Source organism: Mangifera indica, chromosome 11, assembly GCF_011075055.1.
Source record: "Mangifera indica cultivar Alphonso chromosome 11, CATAS_Mindica_2.1, whole genome shotgun sequence".
Lineage (NCBI taxonomy): Eukaryota > Viridiplantae > Streptophyta > Magnoliopsida > Sapindales > Anacardiaceae > Mangifera > Mangifera indica.
Genome location: NC_058147.1, coordinates 5501126 through 5522845, shown reverse-complemented (window position 1 = coordinate 5522845; position 21720 = coordinate 5501126). Strand labels below are relative to the sequence as shown.

General features: G+C 35.3%; 4 protein-coding genes across 8 annotated transcripts; 1 reads left to right on the top strand and 3 right to left on the bottom strand.

The window, feature by feature from the left end:
• Positions 1-540: 540 nt before the first annotated feature.
• LOC123230200 (protein terminal ear1 homolog) lies at positions 541-3086 on the top strand. The gene is made up of 4 exons (XM_044656360.1): positions 541-1284; positions 2088-2207; positions 2291-2447; positions 2533-3086. The coding sequence occupies exons 1-4, from the start codon at positions 668-670 to the stop codon at positions 2734-2736; spliced, it is 1098 nt and encodes a 365-aa protein (XP_044512295.1). The 5' UTR covers positions 541-667; the 3' UTR covers positions 2737-3086.
• A 2721-nt stretch (positions 3087-5807) lies between these two features.
• Positions 5808-6875, bottom strand: LOC123228937 (30S ribosomal protein S13, chloroplastic). 2 transcript variants are annotated; one of them, XM_044654448.1, is made up of 3 exons: positions 6685-6875; positions 6217-6441; positions 5808-6124 (listed from the first exon to the last, which is right to left on the bottom strand). In XM_044654448.1, exons 1-3 carry the CDS (start codon positions 6790-6792, stop codon positions 5957-5959), a joined length of 501 nt encoding a protein of 166 aa, XP_044510383.1. In that variant the 5' UTR covers positions 6793-6875; the 3' UTR covers positions 5808-5956. The 2 variants fall into 2 exon arrangements, with proteins under 2 accessions (XP_044510383.1, XP_044510382.1); XM_044654447.1 differs by having other exon boundaries at positions 6217-6447; positions 6685-6874.
• Positions 6876-9779: 2904 nt separating this feature from the next.
• On the bottom strand, positions 9780-13431 carry LOC123229869. 4 transcript variants are annotated; one of them, XM_044655868.1, is made up of 3 exons: positions 13160-13431; positions 12846-12936; positions 9780-11033 (listed from the first exon to the last, which is right to left on the bottom strand). In XM_044655868.1, exon 3 carries the CDS (start codon positions 11018-11020, stop codon positions 10073-10075), a length of 948 nt encoding a protein of 315 aa, XP_044511803.1. In that variant the 5' UTR covers positions 11021-11033; positions 12846-12936; positions 13160-13431; the 3' UTR covers positions 9780-10072. The 4 variants fall into 4 exon arrangements, with proteins under 4 accessions (XP_044511803.1, XP_044511804.1, XP_044511801.1 ...); XM_044655869.1 differs by lacking the exon at positions 12846-12936 and adding an exon at positions 11920-12063; XM_044655866.1 differs by lacking the exon at positions 12846-12936 and having other exon boundaries at positions 13160-13430.
• A 769-nt stretch (positions 13432-14200) lies between these two features.
• LOC123229428 (mitogen-activated protein kinase kinase kinase 1-like) lies at positions 14201-20913 on the bottom strand. Its single transcript, XM_044655231.1, has 9 exons — positions 19684-20913; positions 19223-19307; positions 19027-19089; positions 17778-17935; positions 16471-16543; positions 16316-16375; positions 15331-15441; positions 14910-15138; positions 14201-14603 (listed from the first exon to the last, which is right to left on the bottom strand). Exons 1-8 carry the CDS (start codon positions 20718-20720, stop codon positions 14929-14931), a joined length of 1797 nt encoding a protein of 598 aa, XP_044511166.1. The 5' UTR covers positions 20721-20913; the 3' UTR covers positions 14201-14603; positions 14910-14928.
• Positions 20914-21720: the final 807 nt, after the last annotated feature.

The following is a 21720-nucleotide window of genomic DNA, read 5'->3' as shown; positions in this document are numbered from 1 at the left end:
CAAAATTTTGGTTCAAATCAAACTCTTTGATTTTTCAAGCCAGGTCTCGATCGATCGACGTTTTAAAGAAGAAAAGAGAGACTGTCAGAGTATGGTGATACCTTTGGAAAGCTTCATCATCGGTGATGACATCAGATTTGACACTGGGGATTAAACACTAAACCCTAGGAGGAAAATACTTTTTTTTAAAACTTGATTTAAGGAAAAATGATTAGTTTTTATGAGTTAGGGAAGAAAATTAGATTAAATTTTAATTTATTTTTAATATTATAGATAAAAAATAATTTTATTTTTTAAACTGTTAATTTTAATTATTTATAAATAGATAAATAAATTTTTTTATAGTTGACGGATGAAAAATTGAGATTACAACATTCTTTGGGTGTGAAATAGTCCTTTGGCCTTTTAAAAATTAGAGTACGCGATTAAATATTTCCCTATCAAGGGGTGGGAACAAGTCTTCTGGCCTTTGCCTTCATCATAGTCTTTTTAACTGTAGTATTTCATCATATCTTAAATCACCCGTGTTTTATCCCAGGCTTCTTCGGCTTCTGTGCAAGTGCTTGATCTACATCAGGTTTTTTCTCTAAGGTCTGTGTGCTCGTCACTTATTATTCTCGTAGTCGGGCGTATCTTTTTAAACTTTCTCCTCTGTTTCCACTCCAACATGTGCCAAATTCCATCAATGGCTACTCCACTACAATCGTCAAACAAAAAACCTTTGAACCCGCAAGCACCGCCCTTCCAACCGCCAAAAATACCTGAAGCTCAACCCAACTTGCTTCCATATATGTTCTGTTTTCCTAATGAGGCCTTTCAACAGTCCCTGCAGAATCCGGTAGAACCAGTGATGACGCGTCGGTTTTTACACCTTCCTGTGGTTACTTATCATCCTCCCCCGATATGGTCATTTTATCATCATAAAGATGACAGATACAAGACATGCTCGTTTCTGCAGGGAAGTTTTACATCATGCCTCGTGACTGGAGACGAAAACGGTAGGTGTGGAACGGGGGTTCACGAGGAGAAGCTGAATTTTCCTTCAAATAAGTATGGTTTTCTTGATTGTAATGAGAATATCAACAATGTTAAATGTAAATCGCGGGTTTTTTCGCGGAGGTCGAGGGGATCAAAAAAGGGTCCTTCCAAGAAATGGGCACCTAAGCATGGTGTAAAGATTGGTGATGGTGCAGTTATTAGTGTTCGATCTACTGCCATGGACCACGAACTGAGGCTTGGTGGGAAAACGTCCTTGATGATCAAAAACATTCCTAACCAGTTTGAGTGGGTTCGCTTTTTTAGCCTATTTTATTCCCAGCAAATTTATGCACGAGCTATTTTGCGCACAAACGATAATATTTTCCCATCTGATTGATTGATTTTGAATAAGCGAATGTGCTCAAGTTTTTGTACCTTGTTTGTGCACAGAGGACTGCTCTTTCGTTTCCCAGGCTTATTTCTTTCCGTTTCTCCTCAGACGATCTTTTTCCTTTGTTTTGATGGGTCTTTTTCTTTTGATTTGATATGGCCACTTTTCTGCTGGTGCTACCATCTCGACCGAAAGTTTTCTCGTTTTATTTTCTTCTAATGTGATTTCTGTTTCAGTAATTCCTTTGTGTCTGATTGTTTGATCTGAAAATTCGCATTACATATCTAGCTATGATGACTGTTGGCTTTTAATTCAAGGTTTCAACATGATTATTAGTGTCTTGCGGGGCATGACTTTCATGATCATTCCCTCGTCTGTTTTCTCCCTTATCTTGGGATGGTACTTCTGTATGTTCATTTGGCAAACTGTTTCTCTTTTTTCCTGTGAAAAGCTCTGCTAGAGATTCATGGTTGTTGTATGATTACCATCTCATAAGCTTATGTCCTGATCGCCCTTGTGCTCATACGGTTATACGTTTGTCAAAAATGGCGTATGGTCAATGAACCAGCACCAATCAGTGGCGTGGCTTAAATCTAAAAATTCTTGTACACTTTGTCTAATATATGTCTGGGTTCTTGCACTTAAAAGGATATGTAGTAACCCATGTACATGCGCATTACATTTGATTTAATTACTTTGCTTCGGTCGATTTGAGCAGGAGGCATGACTTGCTACGAATATTGGACATGCACTGTCGGGAGGAAAACTCTCGGGCTAAGTTGCATTCGGACCCCTGTAAATCGGAGTACGATTTTGTTTATCTGCCTATGGATTTCGGGTAAAATCTTCTCGACTTAGCTATTATATATATTTTCTCGATTTTGTTGCCTTAATCTGAATGCAATTTTCATTTGTGTCAAGGTTCCGGGCAAACCTGGGGTATGCGTTTGTAAATTTTACTACTGCAGCAGCCGCAGTACGGTTCTCTAAAGCTTTTCACAATCGTGAATGGGTGGGTCAGGTTCCTGGTGTTGGCACTAGAAAGAAAATTTGCGAAATCACCTGTGCACTGATCCAGGTGCCACATTTTCTCTTTTAATCCATTTAACCGATTGCTGCATGATGTTTAATCAAAAATTTAAACGGATTCTTTGGGATGTCAGGGCAAAGAAGCATTGATGAATCACTTCGAGCGGTCCAAGTTCCCTTGTCACACCAATGGTTACTTGCCTGTTGTCCTGGCACCTCCACGTGACGGTTCAAATAATAGCAAGCCAACGCTTGTGGGCAGGCGAACATGTGTTGCTGCTTCGCCGCCGGTCAATCGGAGAAAATTGAAGTTGATGATGGCGAAAAAGAGCGTTTAGCTTAACTCTACTATTTCTTGGCTTTTGCTTTTAGGTAGTTCGTGATGTTTTGGATTTTCGAGCAGGTTATGTTGGCCAGTGATGGTGATGTGGAAAAATGGGTTTGGTTTGTTGAGTATTATTGTCTTGTCTAGTCTATAGTCTAGTGCAGGATTCAGTCCCTTGTTTCTATTATCTCCCCGGAATTTAATTGATTCTGATGACCAAAAAGTCTGGGGTGAAGTAGAAACATGGCTTTGTTAATGTGTGACCTGGTCTAGTGTTTGTCAGCTGTACATGTAATGTAAGTATTGAAGTTTAAGCTGCAGTAATAGTATAAACATGGCTTGGTTCTGGTCACATTTACGAATTTACATGAGAAAATGGCAAGAGGGCATTTGCCCTGCGGTAATCGTGTCTGTAAGGTATATTTAATTGTTTATATTTATATTATTTGTTTTTTAATAAATAAAATATTTAACTAATATAATATTATGAAAGGTAAAGAATAGAAATTATGAATTAAAATATTATTGAGATAGTTTTAATTTTATATAATTTTATTTTATTTATTAATATTTTAAATAAAAATATTTTTTAATAAATAATATAAAAGAAAACAAAGTGTATTGTTAATAACATATCTATTTAAAAATTTTTACTATAATTAATTTTATAATTTGATAATTTAAAAGAATTCAGTATTTTATAAGATGAAAAATATTTTTAAAAATGTATAATTAATATTTAATATAAAATAGGTTAGTTTAATCCACCCAAGGAATGAAATTGGCCCGGCCCAAGTCGTCGGTAGTCCTGCGCATGGCTTCGGTTGGTCCTTTTGCTCGTAGGCTTGGTTCTCGGCTTGACTGGCTATCAAAGATCCTTGCCAACCCAGTTATTTCATTAGGTTGGGTGGACTTTGGACTTGCACACCAACCCCGCAAACTTTACTTGAGTCCACCAAGAAAAATGTCTTCTTGGGCTTCAGAAAGAGTCCCTGCTTAGGCTAACAAGCGATCAAATTATGTCTGATACTTCTATAAAGTCCTTGTTAGTTTCAATTTTACACAGGTCAACAAGCAAAATCTCACAAGGTGTTACATCTTTTGAGAATGTTATCATTCAACTCTTCCTCTGTTAAGTTTCTATTAGAATTACAGAGCCGGTATAGCCATAATTGAGTGTCTCATTCCATACAATAAGTCGCAATGTAAACTTAATGTTCTGATAAGGTGTTACGGAAATAAAAAATCTATTAAACACAAAATCTAAACAGTGGGATCGTTTGAGCCATCAAAATTAAAAAAAAATTAATTTTCGTTAATCTAGGGGTGATCTCCTAGTTGTCGTCTCCCTTTTGTGCTTTTTTGAGTCGGTATGAGCGTACTGGTTGAATCTTTATCTTTGAAAAGAGACATTTCGGCTGCCTGTTTCATCACACATTCCAACCTATGCTTAGACTCGCAATATGTTATTTCTATTAGTGTAAAGTCAAAATTCTACAAGTCGTTAGGCATGCTTGACTTTGATACCAAACTGATATGATCTCCTTCCACGGATCCACGACCATGACCTTGCCCCTGCTTCTGAGTTCATTGCTTACAACAGAGCAAAATAGTGACCCTTTTATTCATTTGCAAAAGCCTTTTTACATAGGCGCACATCAACAACCTTAACTACTAAAATGACGGAAACAATAAACCCACTCAGAAGCATGCATCGAAAATACATCCTACATAAGAACAATTATTGACTGAATTTAATGAAAAATAAAACAGTATAATAATTGACAACTAACAAAGGATTCAAAAACATGACTAAATTTGCTTAAATAAAGGTGGCATGACCACATAACTTTGCAACTCTACATACTCTTCATGCATGCAACGTGCAAACTGTAACATTACGCTTTTGATTTGCTTTGTTAATTCTTGTAGAGCTATATGCAGATGACCAATGTTAATATTTGCTTTGTTAATTCTTGTAAAGCTATATGCAGATGACCAATGTTAATATGTCATTATTTGATTGAATTAAAGATAAAATAATACCCGATCAAATGATGACACATCATTTGTGTATCCAAATCGTATACCAAAATTATATATGCATAGTTTTATTGTAGATACAATGACTAAATGTTTATCACGCCAACTGTATTACTCTTGTCACTCCGAACGAGATGGGGAACTGAAGAATTAAGCATTTTCTGTACATTATTTGCGAAATACTATTTGACCAACTATGATTTCTTCACACTAACAAAGTTCAAGAACTAATAGGCATTCCAATATCCCTGCTTCAATTAGGATTAGTTTTTTCAGTTATTCTTCTTTGTGTTGGTGACTCTGCTTGGAAACAAAAAGAATAGAGTTCGATTAGAGGTATTTCACACATTGACAAACATCTAATTTCTGTAAAGGATGAGTACTGTTGTAGAATCAAGGAAAGAACAAAAAACAGAAAGAAAAAGACTAAACAAACGATACTAAGACATGAAATAAAAGAACATAATCATTTACAGCAAAATGACTGAATCATCTAACTCTTCAACTTTTGTTTGCTATTATTACTTGTATGTATAATATTATAGAAAAAAAAAAACCTATTCTAAGGTATCCACTAATCAAGGATAATCTGTAATTAGCCAATTAAAGAACATATATCAAGCGAAAAAGGGGTAAGAAGCTACTGAAAAAAAAAAAACCAAATATAGAAGGAAGCCATGAAAAGGCTTTGAGCACGAGAATTCAGGATAAACTGAATCAGAGAGCATCTAAAGGGGATAGGCACACAATCAGAGATCATCTGATGGGAATGGGAGAACAAAAATTCAGGAGCGTTCATCATTTGGGTGGAGTTCTATGTTAAGACATATTGAAAAATCCCCAGTTGACAAAGAGATCACTTAAGCACTCAATTGATGCATACTTGTATCAAATTTCAAGGAAATTCTATGAAATTCAGACAAAGTTAACCATGCTTTAGGGTAAAGGGCTTGGCAACTTAAACAAAGTATTCAAAAAAGAACATTTTGTAAACAACAATTTAACTGAAAATAACAATTAACTCGTCAACCAAGGCAAAACTCAATGTAAAACATAATCTATATCACACTATTCAATTAACCCAAAGTTGTACTAAAAATCAACTAAACTTGTACCAAAAATCATTGAAATTCAAATTCAATTACAACACTCATAATCTACAATTAATTAAAGTAGCACAAACTGTTCAATCAACGGGGAGCTTTCTTTTTCCCAGCTATAGCAACTCTCTTACCCTTCAGGGTACGGCAATTGTTCTTAGTACGCTGCCCTCTACAAGGCAATCCCATAATGTGTCTCATTCCTCGGTAGCATTGAATCTCCTTCAATCTCCTAATAGCTAGTGCATTGAACCGCCTCTGTAAAACCCAAAAACCAAACTTCTAAAAAACCAAAACACAACACCAAAAGGACCACTAAAATGAATTATAATGGGAAAATAAATTAATACCAAATCTCCTTCGATCATGTACTTGGAGACTTCATCACGAATGACAATGAGTTCATCCTCAGAAAAGTCTTTGGTGATTTTATTTTCCATGTTAACATCATTAAGGATTTGGCGAGCTCGGGTGCGTCCAATTCCATGAATGTACTGGAGTGAGTACTCAATTCGCTTGTTGTTAGGAATCTCTACACCTCCAACACGGGCACAACGAATGCTTAAACTTGGAAACTGAACCTAAAGCAGTATAACATGACATAAATATAATTTAATTTGTAATTAATAACATAAACCCTGGTTACTTTTAATTGAAAACCTAAGAAATGATAAGTACTAAATCAATAAAAGATGCCTAAGTAATTGAAAGTTCAGATACAAGCAAGAGACATAAAATAACAGTCAATGGTGTTAAACGAATATAATTTGATTAACTGAGAAAAATAATAAAGTAAATGGACGAAAAGGCGTAATAACCTGAGGTTGCTTTGAAAGTGGGAGAGAGATGGACAGAGATTTGTAGTTACGTCCGTTGCAGATAACGGAGAGTGCGGGCGCTACAGGCATTGCAAGCGTTTGAGCCATTTTCTCGGCAGCCAAACAAAACTTATCCTCTTTCTCTGAGGGGAAAAGAAAGGATACCCACTGCGAAACTAAGATGAGACGAGAGGATGTAAACGTAATGCACACTCACTTGCCTTATTGGGCCACAAATGAGGCCCACTACTATCCACATGCTGGTAATGAATGAGCCTGACTCGGCCCAACGCACTTCGATTCAATCACTATAAGCATATTCCGTTGATTCATCATACAGGCCAACTTAATTTGCGGGAATTTTTAATCGGATCAATTGTCTACTATAACAATTGATATGATTGATTATTGTTTTATTCTTAATTCAAAATCATTCAATCACATAATAATATATATAAATATTTACACATTTATATACCCAAAATGGGTACACATAGTTTTATTGTTTTAAATTTATCTCTTTCACATACTGACATGAGGGCACTTTCCTGTAGGATCGAATGTTATACCACGATTATTAAATCTAATATTAAAATTTTAATTTTCTACATTATATATTATGTATCATATGATAAATTTCTTAGAAAAAAATAAAATAAAATAAAAATAAATTTTAATTGGCATCAAAAGATTATGCCAATGAGAACAGTAAGAGTAACTTTTCATCCCTTATTCCTGATTAAGCTGGTAATAATAAATAAGCCACAAGACTTATTGCCCCCCAAGGCTTATAGCAAACTCATATTTTTATCCGTTAATTTTTGAAAATCTAAATATCCACTCATTTATTAAATTTTATTGTTATTGTTAAGAATAAAATCATTATTTAAATATTTTATTTAAAGAAAAAATTTATCTCATTTTTTTATTTTAGTTGTGAAAATTCATAATTCTCTCATAACCTCATATTTTTCAGATTAAAAACTTACATTTTTCCTTAACTATAAGGTTTGCAATATTTATATTTTTTTATTCACAGTCACCCCCTAGCTTTCTAAAAAATATCAGTTTCACCCTACTATCGATTTAGTTTCCAAATTGTCATCGATGACCTCCTACCTCCGTTTCTAGCGTCTTCTCTACCTAATCCAACCTATTGGCATCCATCTCCCTTCCATTTCTCTCCCAGTCGACGTCTTTGTTTTTATCGTCGATGAAAGCACATTGAGAGAACGCACCCAAAGATCTCAAGAGCCGATGAAGAGACGCACGCAATTACTGGAAAGGAGAGCGTGTGACGTGCTCGTTGGCGAAGGATGAAAGTTGTGCAACGACAAGGAGAGCTACCGCATCGAGGGAAAGAGACTCTACTGAAAAGAGAGGTTGGGCTGACATCGAAGGGGAAGGGAGGCACCGTCTTTTAGTAGAGGAGTTGGCTAGAAAAGATCACCAGAATATGCAGAAAGTTGAAATTGAGATTTTTCAGAAGCCTCGGCGACGATTGTGATTTTAGGGGGGGGGGGGAGTCAGTTTTTAAACCTGAAAAATATGTGATTAGAGAGAAATTGTAAAGATAAATTGTTTCTGTAAACAAGATCTCTAAATGAAGATTTTATCCTTAATAATAACAATAAAATTTAATAGACATGTGGGTATTTAAATTTTTAAAAATTAGTGAATCAAAGTTTAGATTTGCTCTATACCTTGTGTGGGAATAAGCGTTTTGGCCTAATAAATAATTAAAACTTTGATATTTTATACTATGGATTTTGCATAGAAAATAGTTAATAGCCTTTTTGGGAGTCTTTGAAAATTAAAAAAAGATGATTCTCCATTTTTCTAGAGCTGACGCTAGGAAACTTATAATTTCCAAAAATTGGAACGGTGTTAATTCTTTCATACTTTACAAACAACTGAAAATTCTAAAGTGGCTACTAGGTTCACACAACACTTGAATGAACGTAATATATACCATTCTTATCTGCGAACAAATCTCCAGAAATCCATATGCCTAGTTTCGTTGGGTTTGAGAGACAGCAGCGAGACACTTGAGCTTCAAACTTTCCTCTCCGAACTGGAACTGCTGTCACTCCAGCTGAATTTGAACCTTTTCCCATTCAAACCAACCTATATTGTAAACTCGGGCACTGCTGTAATCCACCCCTTAAACCAAGCACAACTTTTCAATCACAGTTCTGTGTTGGACATTTGACAGGTCAATCATGTATGTCATATCACTAGAGATGAGAATTTCGGCTGAAATTTAGGGTCTTCAACATTTGAGAAATTTTTTTGTTAAAAATGAAAAAAGAATAGAGAGAAAAAAAAATCTCTATAATTAAGGACGAGCAAAGACTAAAATATATATGTCATTTTTAAGCTCTGTACCTATCTCAATTATTTTATATTAATATATTTATTTAAAATAATAATATATCTTTATAGTTTTAAATTATTTATATTTTTTAGATTTATTTAAAATTTTGTTATATATATTAAAATGATAAATATATATTAAATATATGGTATTTATAATATTTGAAATAGTAAATTGACTTTAATTTTACTTAATTTTATTATTTAATATATTTATATTGTATATAAATAATAGAAAAAGAAAATTTTTTCCCATGAAGGTGAAGAGATGATTTTTTTTCGTAAGAAAGAAACGTAGAATTCTTGTCATCCCTATAATAAGAACGAAGAATAAGATCCCCTTCCCACGCCATCCCATCCCTCCCGTTGCCATCCCGACACATCACCTGATTCATAGTACATATGCCCTAGTTCGAGAAGAGGAATTTGAATACAGCAAATTTTGCTGAGAACTCCATATAAATAAGGCTTTAATGTTTAAAACGGAGCTACAACAAATCAAGTAGCCTGCCTTATCGCACGAAATTCTAAGATAATAACTAGTACTGGTGAGCTGAATCACATCTTAACCAACGTCTTCCACGTGAAGGAATAGCAGGTCCAATTGACAAACAATTCTTTCTTGAGTTTTATTGAAGCTGTAACAAATGCATAATCGGGTTGATCATACACCTAACACAGTGAAACGAACATCCAAGGCAAATTTCAAAAACACAAAATATGAAAGAATGCTTATATTGTTTTTATCTTAAGATCAAATTACCACTATGCATGATGACATGAGAGCGTATGCATACAGCAATGACTACGAGGAAACTGTCCCCTACACTACAATGCTTCAGTTCTAAATCTAACCGGCAAATCCTCGGTTATGTTACTATCCAAAAATCTGTTCAAGTCACTTGGCTATTTTAGTTTAATTACATTATTTCCCAACTGTAGAAATTCTGCCTGGTTTATACTTGCTCTTTCCATCCAGAAAATATGAAACAGAAATGATCAACTTCCATTATCACCTACCATTACCTCCTCTATGCCTCCATTGCCTCCTTGACTGTCCCACCACTATCCTGGGAATAAGACGTCTGTAAGCATAACGCATCCCAAAATCCTCCTCTGATGAGTCATAATCCATGCGATATCTACCTTGCCAGTGGAGGCCCCGGTTCTGTCCTTGATCAAATGACTCCATAGGAAAGTAGCCACCATCCAAAGAATCATCTGAATCATAATCACTATAAATGCCATGATACCCTGGCTCAATCACATAATCTCCCAGTACCATTGCTCCAGGCGTTGAAGACGTTATTGTGCTAATCACATCATTTCGCTCTCTCTCACATTCAAGCTTCTTCCATTTTTCTTCAAGTACAGGATCCACTGCTCGAGGTCGTGCCAATGGGTGCTTTGCCTTAACATGCTTCCTAAGCTCCTTATAAGTTCCAACAAAAGAACACTTATTTTGCATGCATGTTCTCTTCTTTCCATTAAGATATTTACGAGCTGGTTCCACCACTGTCCAACCCTTCACTTGCCCACGACAGAGAGGACATAGGAGCTCTGGAACTTCAGTCTTTTCATTGGCATGCCTTGCATCCAAACCAAAACTGGAATTCTCCACCAACCCAATCAGTTGCTGCCCCTGTTCCGTCGATGACACTTTTGTATACGTTTTCTTGTATTGGTCAAGACAATTGGAAAATCGTTGGCTAGTAGCACACATGTAAGGTCGGCATCCCTTGTGGTATGAGGAACACAGTAGGAGCACAGCATTGTGAGGAAACTCGAGACACACTGGGCAGGTTGCACCTTCCCAATCTTTCTTCTCCAAAGCTTTGGAATGTGACATCTTTCTGTGACCCTCTTTACGAGCCTTCTTAGGGTAAGTTGACAATGGATATGGTGCAACTCTGTGATGGCGTGAATCAGATTTGCATAGCAACTTGTTCACTTTAGCCATTCACAAATTTTACCTGAAACACCAATGAGAGAGATGGGGTAGGGGGAGAAGGAATGGATTAGATCATTCTAATATAAATGGTTTACAATACATAATCATCTTAAATTTAGCTATGACATCAGTAAGTCTATGCTGTTCAAATTCAAATCCAGTGAGTAAAACGAATTTGAACTAGCATTCAGACTGAGTGATGCTAATGCCTTTAACCTGAATTTGAGCTCCAGAATGTACTAGATTGCTTAAATAACAGTCATATTGGACACGTCATACCTTATTAATGTAACTATCAGGAAAAACAAAACATTATATTATTGCAGACTAAATCAGAATGCTATGCAGAATTCAAAAAAATGAAGAAACCTTTTACCAATTCACCAAAGGAAGTGCACAGGTATAGGTACAAGTATGGGATTATTATGTTGATTTTACAGTGGTACAAATGCTGCAAACTCACAGGCATATCCATCATAGAAGAGAGTCAGAACCAATTTTACTGGGATATTGACAGGCAGTTTTGTATGCTTATGTCAATACTTCCTTCCTAGAATTTGGGATAACAAAACAGGATTTTACATCAATTTGTCCAATTTGTGGTACTGGCAGTGGTGCTGCTACTACCTCTTCCATCACAAGAAACATAAAAAAATTTTGGAGATCACCCAGCCATGCATGGTAAAAATATGAACATAGAGTTTTTAAATAGAAGATATCACCCTCTAAAAGAATCAGGAAAGTGATCCATTCAACAGACCACATTAAAGAACTATTTGCCCAGTAAAACTGGAATGAAAGCTTATCACATGATGATGGTTTTTCATGGAAAGATGCAACTGGTTAATAATTTAAAACGATTTAATTTCTTCAAATTATTATATCAGCTTATCAGATAATATCCTTACCTCAGCCTACAACCCCTCTACCCTAACCCTCCCCCTTGCTGTACTGGCTGGCATTTGCCCATGAAATGGCCAAAAAACTTTTGATGACCTGACCTCTTATGTGCCAGTGAAATAAGGGGCTATTGATACAAAAGCATGGTTAACCTGCATAACAAATTATTCGAAGTACACTTGGAGAGCACAACGATACTGTAGTACCAAATTCATCACAGAACAAACCAAGAAATTTATTGATTAGTGGATGTATTTTGGAGGTTTCAACTTTAACACAATTTTTTTTAGTGGAGGCATAAAAGTCCAAAATACATCCAATAACCAATAAATTATTTGTTAATACTTGATAAAACGTTTAAAATCCAATGATTTCATGTAAAAGAAGTTTCAACATAGATCGATTTCTCAAATTGAAAAATTAAAAATCTGAAGAAAGCCTTCATTACAAACTTCAACAGCTTTTAAGATTAGAGGAATATAAAAATAATTGGGCAGATGAAACTCAGAAACCGTGCCTAGTGAAAAGTCACTTGTTACCGTCAGTCAAAGCAGTCATGGGAAGCAAAATCTGAATTGTTCCATAATTCAAAAATCCTATCAATTCGTCCAATGAGATGGGTGGTAGTCATTGAAAATATGTAATTCAAATTGCTCCTGTTCCTTTACAGCAGCCTTCACCAAACAGGCAACTAACAATTATAGAGCACAATTACCACTAAGCCTACCCATTATTCAAACCAACTTTAGGGCTCATATTTGCGGACATTAGTAATTTAAGTTCATATTAAATAAAAGTTAAAAACTTTCTGAGAATTATATGATGGAACTCAGAATAAAATCTTCCAATCAAATCACGGAAATAGTATGATCTCAGATTAACTTCTAAATTCAATATAATTTTATGTCAAAAGAAAAAAAACATATATACTCACAAATTACAATTGTTTCACTTTTAGTTGTAATCCATACAACCAGATTCCACCCGCTTAAACGACGCCAAAAAATGTCAAAACACAACTAAACCTAAAATGGTAAAATAATCGTACATAAAAGACTCATAAGCCCACTATAAAGAGATCAAAAACGAAACCCTAGAAGTGAAATAACAGCCAATATTAAAAATCTGACGCTTCATTCTCATAATGCAGAGCCGGAAAACGGCGCGCAATGAGAAAGAGAGAGCGAATCGAAATTAAAAAATAAAAACTAAAAATCAAATGAAAGGCTAAGATCGAATCAAACATACCTGGAAAAGGAATATATACGAAAGGTTCGTTCAGGGAGAGAGAGAGAGGAGATTTGAAAGTGTGTTTGGAGATAAATGGAGGGAAAGGCGGCGAGGATCGGGGTGGAGAGTGGGGAAAGAAAACACCCGATCTTCGAGGACACGATGGGTTGCGTTTCGTTGCGTGTGCAGGTACTGAGAGAGAGGCCTTGCCTATTTATCTTCTGGGTTTGGAAGTTGAAACTTTGAATCTGGTGCTCATCCTGCAATTTTTACGTCACCTTCTCCTTTTTCGTATATACTATTAGACATATAAGACAAGTCAAGGGCGGTGGGTTGATCGTAGGGCCCAAACCTTTTTTTTTTTATATGGAGCACGGCCGGCTATCATGCACAGACTGATCCGGTAAAATATTATATATTGATAAATAGTCTATTAAAGACACAGCAGTGTTTGACCCAACAGGTCTTAAGTTATGTGGTAGGTCTGTTATTTGGTAGGCCGACTAAATCCGCATGATCCACACTATAACCAGTTTTGGTATGGCCCAGTCCACTAACACGAAGAATAGTGCTGAGATTGGCTTGATGGGATTTGTCTTTACGCCTATATATACAAATTTTTGTAAATAATTTGGTGTGATAGTGTTTAATTGATAATTTTAAAATAAAATAAAAAATTAATAATTATATTATTCAGTCAAAACTGTCACATAAATTTATATAATTTATTTATACATATCGTATCTATACTTTTATTGAATATAAGATAATAAAGGTATTGAATTTGGCTATTCTTCGTATGAAAGAATGAACTGTAGAACTCCCCAGCAGCCTCTCTACTTCTCCACATTATGACGATAAAAACAAGCAGCCATAAATACATTTTTTTAGAATCATTGATTCAAATGTTGACGTTTCTTTTTTTTTTTTTTTTTCCCTGTTTCGAATGTTTATCAATTATATTTTCTTTATTGACAAATGAAAGCCGAAAGCAAATAGAAGAGCTATTTGAATCTTTCCAAGACTTCATACAGTGCAAGAAATAGAAAACTAATCAAATACAACTACAACAGCTAACATTTGTTTTAATAAATACATATATACAGCGATACAAATACTGTCTGCTTTGCGGTTCTCAGTACACATTCCAATAAGTTGCTCTTACAATATTCATCCATTGAAAAAAAAATAAAAATTAAGGGCTTAATACAGTGAAGAACATGGAGCCCCCGAACACTTTTTCCACAGCAGGTGATAAATGAAATAGAAAAATTAAAAAGCAGGTTTCTCATCTAGAAAGCTAGACTCATGCCCACATCCTGCAAAATGCTTAAGAATCAACCAACCTAACAATTGCGGTTCTAAGCAGACTAAGTAACTTGATGATTGAAGGTCTTGCTTGCTTCATAATTGACCAAGTTGTCTTCAAGAGGAAAAATATAATTTGTGCGGAAATGTCAATCTGAGAGACAGCATGAAAAAGTTATGGCCCAATCAAGTAGACTGTGAAAATTACTTTTGAGAATCCTGCCCCGAAAATGGTATTACCAATTCCCCTCCTTAAATCATAAATGTCACACATATAATCAACGCAGTTACACCAAACATCAATTTTTCCAGAGTTAAAGATATATGTAACTCCTTGGGGAAACGGGGGCAACCCCAAGCCAGCATGGAAACATTCACGTCTATGTTGCTTTCTTTTATTTCCACTGTCAAGGAGAGCACAGCAATAGGAAAATGCTGAAAAAACAGAAGTGATATATACCTCATTGTCTTTAAATGTTTCAATTCCGCCTGCCTAGATAGGGAGAGGCTGAGCCTGAGGATGTGGAAAGTCGCCTCTTCACAAATGGATGCTCTAGGAGATGAGCAGCAGTTGGACGATCCTTGGGGTTAACTTGTAGGCATTGGCCCACAAAATCCCGTGCATCAGTTGACAGACTATCAGGAATAAGGGGCGGTAAACCCCTCCCAATCTTAAACAACGCTGGCATCTGCAGTGTTCCAATAAAGATGTAAAAACGCTGAGATCTGTAGTGTTATATATATATGAAAAATCAACTGAAACTACATGCAAAATAAAAGAAAATCAACCAATTGAGAGCATGAGATTTCCAAATCTGAGAAGCATTCTGGTACCATCATAATGGGAAGTGTAATAACAATATTAAAAATAAGGACCGTACACATTCTAAAGGATAATATGGAAGCTTGCGGGTTAACATCTCCAACACAGTGCATCCAAGGCTCCATATGTCAGCTGCAAGCCCATATCCTTGGTTCTTATTATTAACAACCTGCAAATGCACAATCTGAGATTAAGAAACACCTCAAAGAAATCAGAAGAAAAGATCTCTATCATGCAGCCAATATGTTCAACAGAAAAATATCTCGCAAAGAGAAAAAGGGTCTAGAAGGAATAGAAATACCATACACAAAGTATGCTTTAAGAGACAAACTATACCACTTGTTAACAAAATAGAGAAGATCCAAGATGACAAAATGGAGGAAAAGAAAAGACAAATAAAGACTCAAATTGCAGAATATTTATTACAAAAATTTCAGAACTATTACTATGAGTAAAAAGAGACATTTGCAGAGGCTCCCAAGGATGACACAATTATGAAATAAAGTTTCCATATAATATCAATTTATGTGCACATCATTGAGAAGTGCAGAGCTATGATAGATATGCCAGACAAAAAGCTTCATGCTACTGTCCTCAATGTGGACTTATAGTAATCGTAAATAAGACAACATCTCCATCAGCCAATTGAAAATTTTGGTAAACAGAAATTTTTAATGCTTAAATTATATTTTTTTCAACATAACTTAACACGAAATTTAAAAAAAAAAACAAATAACCAACACAATTTTTGAATTATTGTAAAATGAAATACAATAAAAATTTAACAGCCCCTGTCTAATTAGAAAACCATATAACATCATATAGTAAAAGCCAAAATGTAATTGCATAAGGCCACATCCTGTAAATGTACAGTAGCAAATCATAATAAAGGTGACCAATTAAATTTCCATACTAACAAATGGTTTAGCCATAAATTCTTCGAAGCCCAATAATTTAATTAGTTCTAGTTATTTTAACTATAAGCAATATTTACAGTTCTTCTAGACAAAGGATAAATATAAATATAATAAAAAAGTGTAAACCTCAGGGGCCATCCAGAATGCAGTTCCCTTGCAAGATTTAACATCATTCAATTTGGTGGCCTGACATTAAAACAAGCAATATTATTAGAAGAAATTTACAACCATAGAAGATATAGAAAACAAGAAGTTACAACTCCAAGGAACAAGAGAAAAACCTTTGCCAATCCAAAATCAGCAAGTTTCACATATCCACTTGCATCCACTAATATATTAGCACATTTAATATCCCTGCACACAAGAAAAAGGAATAATAGCACATGAAAAATGAGTATTCATGCAATTGGGATCTGCACAACATTTAGTAAGAGTGAACCACTTTCACATTCTAATGACTTAATACACACACACAGAGACACACATTTATACATGCACATACTTAAAGAATAGAATATTAATCAGCCCTGGTCAAAAGCTATAGGGAACGTCAGGCCAGTGCCGCCAGTGCATGGAAAGAATTCCAAAACAAGATTAATTATAAACCTGTGTTAGGACTGAGGATGTAAAAGAAACAAAGTAAGGTTTCAAGTAGGAGAACTTTACATTGGTGGGAGCTGGCTGAATTGGTTATTGTAATAAAAGGGGAATGCAGGTGGCGAAAAAACCAAGTAGAATGGGAGGAATGGGGACCAGGCTGCAGTATTATAAAAGGAGGCTGGTAGAAACTAAAAGGGAGCGGAGAAGAAAATTGTTGTTATGGTTTTAGTAGGAGAGAACAAGGTCTCTCGAATACCAGGCTGGTGGGAAAATCTGGCACTCTCAATTTGCTGAAATTGAAGTGTTCTTTTGATTTCTATTACCTGTACTTTCTTGGTGTTGGTTGGCTTTCGTAGTTCCTCCAATCTTCAATATAATTTCCACTCAATTTATATACAACCTGTCCTCATTTTTCTTGATTGTATTGGGATTGTTTTGTGATTGTTGCTGTATACTTTGGGTCTCTAACAACCTGGCATCTACGGGGTACTAAGTTGCATGCTTAATATTTATGAGCAACTAGCAATTTATCCAAAGATAGCAGAAACAAATTCTTCAGTCAGGTAAAAAGGGAAGCATTAAAAACAGCAAAATTTAGAAATAGCCACTGCCAAAAAGCGTGGATAATTGTAGATCAAGCACCCAACATTGCAACAAAGAGATATCAAGCCATAGGGAAAAATTCAAGAGCTCTTTCACTAAATTCATTGTGGCAAACATTTATTAAAAGATGAAAGACAAGCACTGCAGATCAGTAAATCAACCAGAAACAACTGTATAAGGCCTTAAGAAAGACAAAAACTAAGAGACTTCTACCATTATACGACAGAAGAATACCAAAAAAATATGAAATTAAAGTCCCTTGGGGCATGAAAAACTAATTCTAGCAAGAAGCATGCACAATAGCATGATATCCTCTTTTTTGGCAATAATGATAACCACATTAATCATAATAAAATTATGTACATAATTGATCTTCTTTTATCACCTGTGAACCACATTTTGGTCATGGAGGTACTTCAAACCATTCAGAATCTGTCTTGTATAAGCAGAGACTTGAGAATCTCGAAGATGATACCTCAAATAGAGATTTAACAGGGAACCTTTAGTTACAAGCTCGAGAAAGATATATAGTTTTGATTCATCCTGCAAAAACCATCAATCACAAGGAAAATAAAATTATGAGAAAGATGAGCACATCAGGACAATACTATTCTACATTATCCAATAAAGCCAATGAAAACAGTAAGGCAATGTGCAGAGTCTGTACTTTAATCAAATACATTATATAATGCTTTACACTTTAACAAACCCTGCTACTACTTTTGAAGATAGAAAGAAGAGTCAATATCTGGTGAAACCCAAGTTTTGATTGACAAATGATATTTATTAGAGTAAAAATAAATATGATTCACTATTTCTTTCCTATGCTTCGATCCCAAAAGCTCATTAAACTGGACATCATAATTAATTGTAAATTCAGCAAGATGCCAGGTTGATTTATTCTTCTCATCTCAATATCTCATAGAGCTTATTCATTTAGTTTTTAAAAATTATTTACGTCTTTTGATGGAGGGGCATATAGAACAGATGCAAAGGGCTATTCTTTAAAAAACCTTGCTAACACACTCAGTTTTACCTCCAAGATTGAAATGGTAAGGTTTTTTTTTTTCTTGGGAAAAAAAAATATTAATAAAAGAGATCAAAAGATGTACATAAAGGTGAGCCAGCCATCCACATAGGGGATCAAAGAGAACATTTGTGATGTAAGTATCAAAGTACAAAATTTTAACAGGCCTTTCAAACACCCATGGGATATGATTACAAAAGCAGAAACTCCACTAGGAAAACCTGAGGGAATATAGTCATCAACTTGACATAATTTAAAAACACTTTTAAACTCTACAATGTCCCAATGACCTATTATTGGTGATTGCAGATCTAACCCCAAGATACGGCCAAACCAGCATAACAAAGGGTCTGCACCTTTTTTAACTCTCTGGTTTAAGCTAGTGTTCCCTCAAAAAGGAATGCCAAATTAATAATTCCCTCTATAATCATATATATGCGTCCACCAAAATTTAGTGTTGGATTGCAAAAGCACAAGGAAAGAACTTTTTGATGATATAAAAACTGATAAGAAAAGGACAAACTATTTCTTTACTTTGATAGCAGCTTCAATCATGTCCAAAGTTGAAGAACATCTAAAATGAAATGAAAATAAAAAATGCAATTACCTTATCTGTGCCAAGATACCGAACGATGTTTTCATGTTCGAACTGACTTAAAAGAGCTATTTCCTGCAAAAAAGTCAGCACATAACAATAATTAGAAAAATCTCTCAAGGCACACATGATATATCCCTTCATTTCAAAGGTAGCAAAACATGGAGAATCAAACTATGATAGCAGCACAAAGATTAGCCTGCCTCACCTGCTCAAGTTGGTAAATGCTCTGCTTACCCTGGCTTCCTTGATCAAGTAATGACACTTCCTTAACAGCAAAAAAGAATCCATCGCTGCAAGAAAAAGAAACATAAATATCATCAGAACACCGCAATTGCACAAAAGGAACAGAGGGTGTAATTACATCTTAACTCAATTCCTAATTTAATCTTCCAATAATGGGACTTCACCACAGAAAACCAACTCTTAAATCATGATGTTCAAAATCCCAAGATAATGCATTATGTTGTCAACAAAATGCTAGTATAGTGCCTAGGGAAATTTCAACAGGTCTTAACCATGGAACTACCAGAAATCTGAAGAATTTAAGGCAAATCCTTCACCCAACTTTTACGTACTGAAGGCAGAATCAATATACAAACAAGTCAAAGTGTCTAACTTTCAGAATTTAAAAACTGAAGCAGTATTAAACTATAGTTCAGCGCTCACTCAGAAATCCCTTCGTACACCGATCCAAACGTCCCACGTCCTAGAAGCTCACCCTTCTCCCAATACGTAATAGTCCTTCTAAACCTCCCATTGGGGGAAATAGTCGTGGGCTCAGTAGTAGTACTAGAAGAATCATCATCATTGGAAGTCGTAAATGAACAACTTTCCGACAAGGCAATCTCTTCTTCTCTCTTAACAATTGCCCTCTCAACTTTTCTTTCGTATTCTTCTTCACCTTCTTCATCAGATGAACTAGAAGCACTATCATCCAAAAATGGATGCGTTTTATCATCTTTAGGAGCAAAAGCTTTCAAGATATCCCATGTGGAACACGTGTTATCAATTACCGGTAACGTCATTGCCGGCGGCGGTTTCAATAACGGCGGCCTGACCCCTTTGATTCCTCCAATATGATTATTACTGGTAACAATACAGCGCGGACTTGACTCCGCCAACGCGTTCCGAGTCAAGTCAGTATCCTCCTTAATTACACCATCGCCGGTAGTATCACCAGGACATTCAGCCGGCAGAGCACTTGACTCAACCGACTCGTTCCGAGTCAACTCAGCTTCGTCCGTAATTCTAACACTTTTCAAAACCCTATTACTTATCTCATTGACCACAACACCTTCACTCTGTCTCTCCTCCGTTTCTTTCGGACTCTTCAACTCGTTCAATCTAGACCTCGGTAAAAGATCCGAAGACGACCTGATTTTTCTAGACTCCCACGCCGCCGCCGGGATCGCGAAATCCTCGGGGCCGGACAAGCCTAAGCTCCGACAAATCCGCTCGAACTCTCCATCAACCCCTTCGATACGGAAGCTCGTCCGATCAGACAAGTCGAGCGATCGCGTGATTCGCGAAGCTGAGGGTGACGAATCATCGCGACATGATGACGATGAAGAGGCATCGTACTCAAAATTCTTGGCCGCATTGCGCCGCTGGAGCCGAGGTTTCCGCGTCGACTTCCTTGGGTCCATGGACCTGTCGGCTGCGGTTTTCTCCCTAGGAGTGAAAATTTGAGGTATGCGATTCATAAGGGGCAAAATCCATCAAAACTTGACGACAAAATCCATTAAAACTTTATCAAGTTCGCTCTCCTGATATTAATCCTGGCTTGATAGTTTAATCGCAGCGTACATTCGTCGGTAAATGAAAAAGAGGGAAAACAATCAGCTGTCTTTAGAGATTAAGTCGTCAACTCGCGAGGGTTGAAAACAGCAGTGAAAAGACTAGTAAACGCCGATAAAGTGGGTTAGATAGAGAGAAAACGCGGTGCCACGTGGAACGTAATACGGGGTGAAGTGAAATTTGGAAGGATGTGTTTTGTTTGTGTGAGGACGAGAACATATTTTCTTACCATACACCACAGCTCAAGCTAATTGCTCCACCAATGTTGACGAGTGAAAGTATAGAGGAGGGTGGTGCATTATCTCATTTAACGTGGTTTAAAAGATTTTTTAAATTAAATTTAAAAATTGTTTGAAAATTTTTTAAATCAAACTAAAAAAATATGGTTTAGATTATAGTTTAAATTATAGTTATCAGTATCTTATAATATATGATACATATTATATCTTACGATATAATATAATATAGATGAAAAATGATATATATCATAAAGTGTATCAAATTAATACAATATGATAAATATATCATACGATATAATACATATTACTTATATAATATGATATACTTTTTTAAATAAAATGATAATGTATTAAGGGTATATATGAAAATTGTTAAAATGTTAAAAGTGTTTGTGATATTTTTTAAAATAATGAGGTTTCAATTATACTATTTTATTGATAATTTATTATTTTAATTTTTAAAAGGTATATCATATAATATAATACACGATATGATAAATTGGATTTTTGATATATAATACAATTCGATTACTATAATTTGAATTTTATAAAATCATTCATACATATATATAAAATTAACTAAATTATAATTTTCTAAAACATAATATATATATGTAAAATAAATATAAAATATATATATACAATATATATGTACAAAAAATAATAA

Excerpts from the sequence above, each read along its gene's own strand:
- LOC123230200 (XM_044656360.1), top strand. The coding sequence starts at position 668 with ATGTGCCAAATTCCATCAATGGCTACTCCACTACAATCGTCAAACAAA. Across the intron at positions 2,208-2,290 it reads TATCTGCCTATGGATTTCGG|GTTCCGGGCAAACCTGGGGT; the intron begins GTAAAATCTTCT and ends ATTTGTGTCAAG. Across the intron at positions 2,448-2,532 it reads TCACCTGTGCACTGATCCAG|GGCAAAGAAGCATTGATGAA; the intron begins GTGCCACATTTT and ends TTGGGATGTCAG.
- LOC123228937 (XM_044654447.1), bottom strand. The coding sequence starts at position 6,792 with ATGGCTCAAACGCTTGCAATGCCTGTAGCGCCCGCACTCTCCGTTATC. Across the intron at positions 6,448-6,684 it reads CACTTTCAAAGCAACCTCAG|GTTCAGTTTCCAAGTTTAAG; the intron begins GTTATTACGCCT and ends ATACTGCTTTAG. Across the intron at positions 6,125-6,216 it reads ACATGATCGAAGGAGATTTG|AGGCGGTTCAATGCACTAGC; the intron begins GTATTAATTTAT and ends TGGGTTTTACAG.
- LOC123229869 (XM_044655868.1), bottom strand. The coding sequence starts at position 11,020 with ATGGCTAAAGTGAACAAGTTGCTATGCAAATCTGATTCACGCCATCAC.
- LOC123229428 (XM_044655231.1), bottom strand. The coding sequence starts at position 20,720 with ATGAATCGCATACCTCAAATTTTCACTCCTAGGGAGAAAACCGCAGCC. Across the intron at positions 17,936-19,026 it reads GGTATCTTGGCACAGATAAG|GATGAATCAAAACTATATAT; the intron begins GTAATTGCATTT and ends TGGTTTTTGCAG. Across the intron at positions 16,376-16,470 it reads CTGATTTTGGATTGGCAAAG|GCCACCAAATTGAATGATGT; the intron begins GTTTTTCTCTTG and ends TTTTAATGTCAG.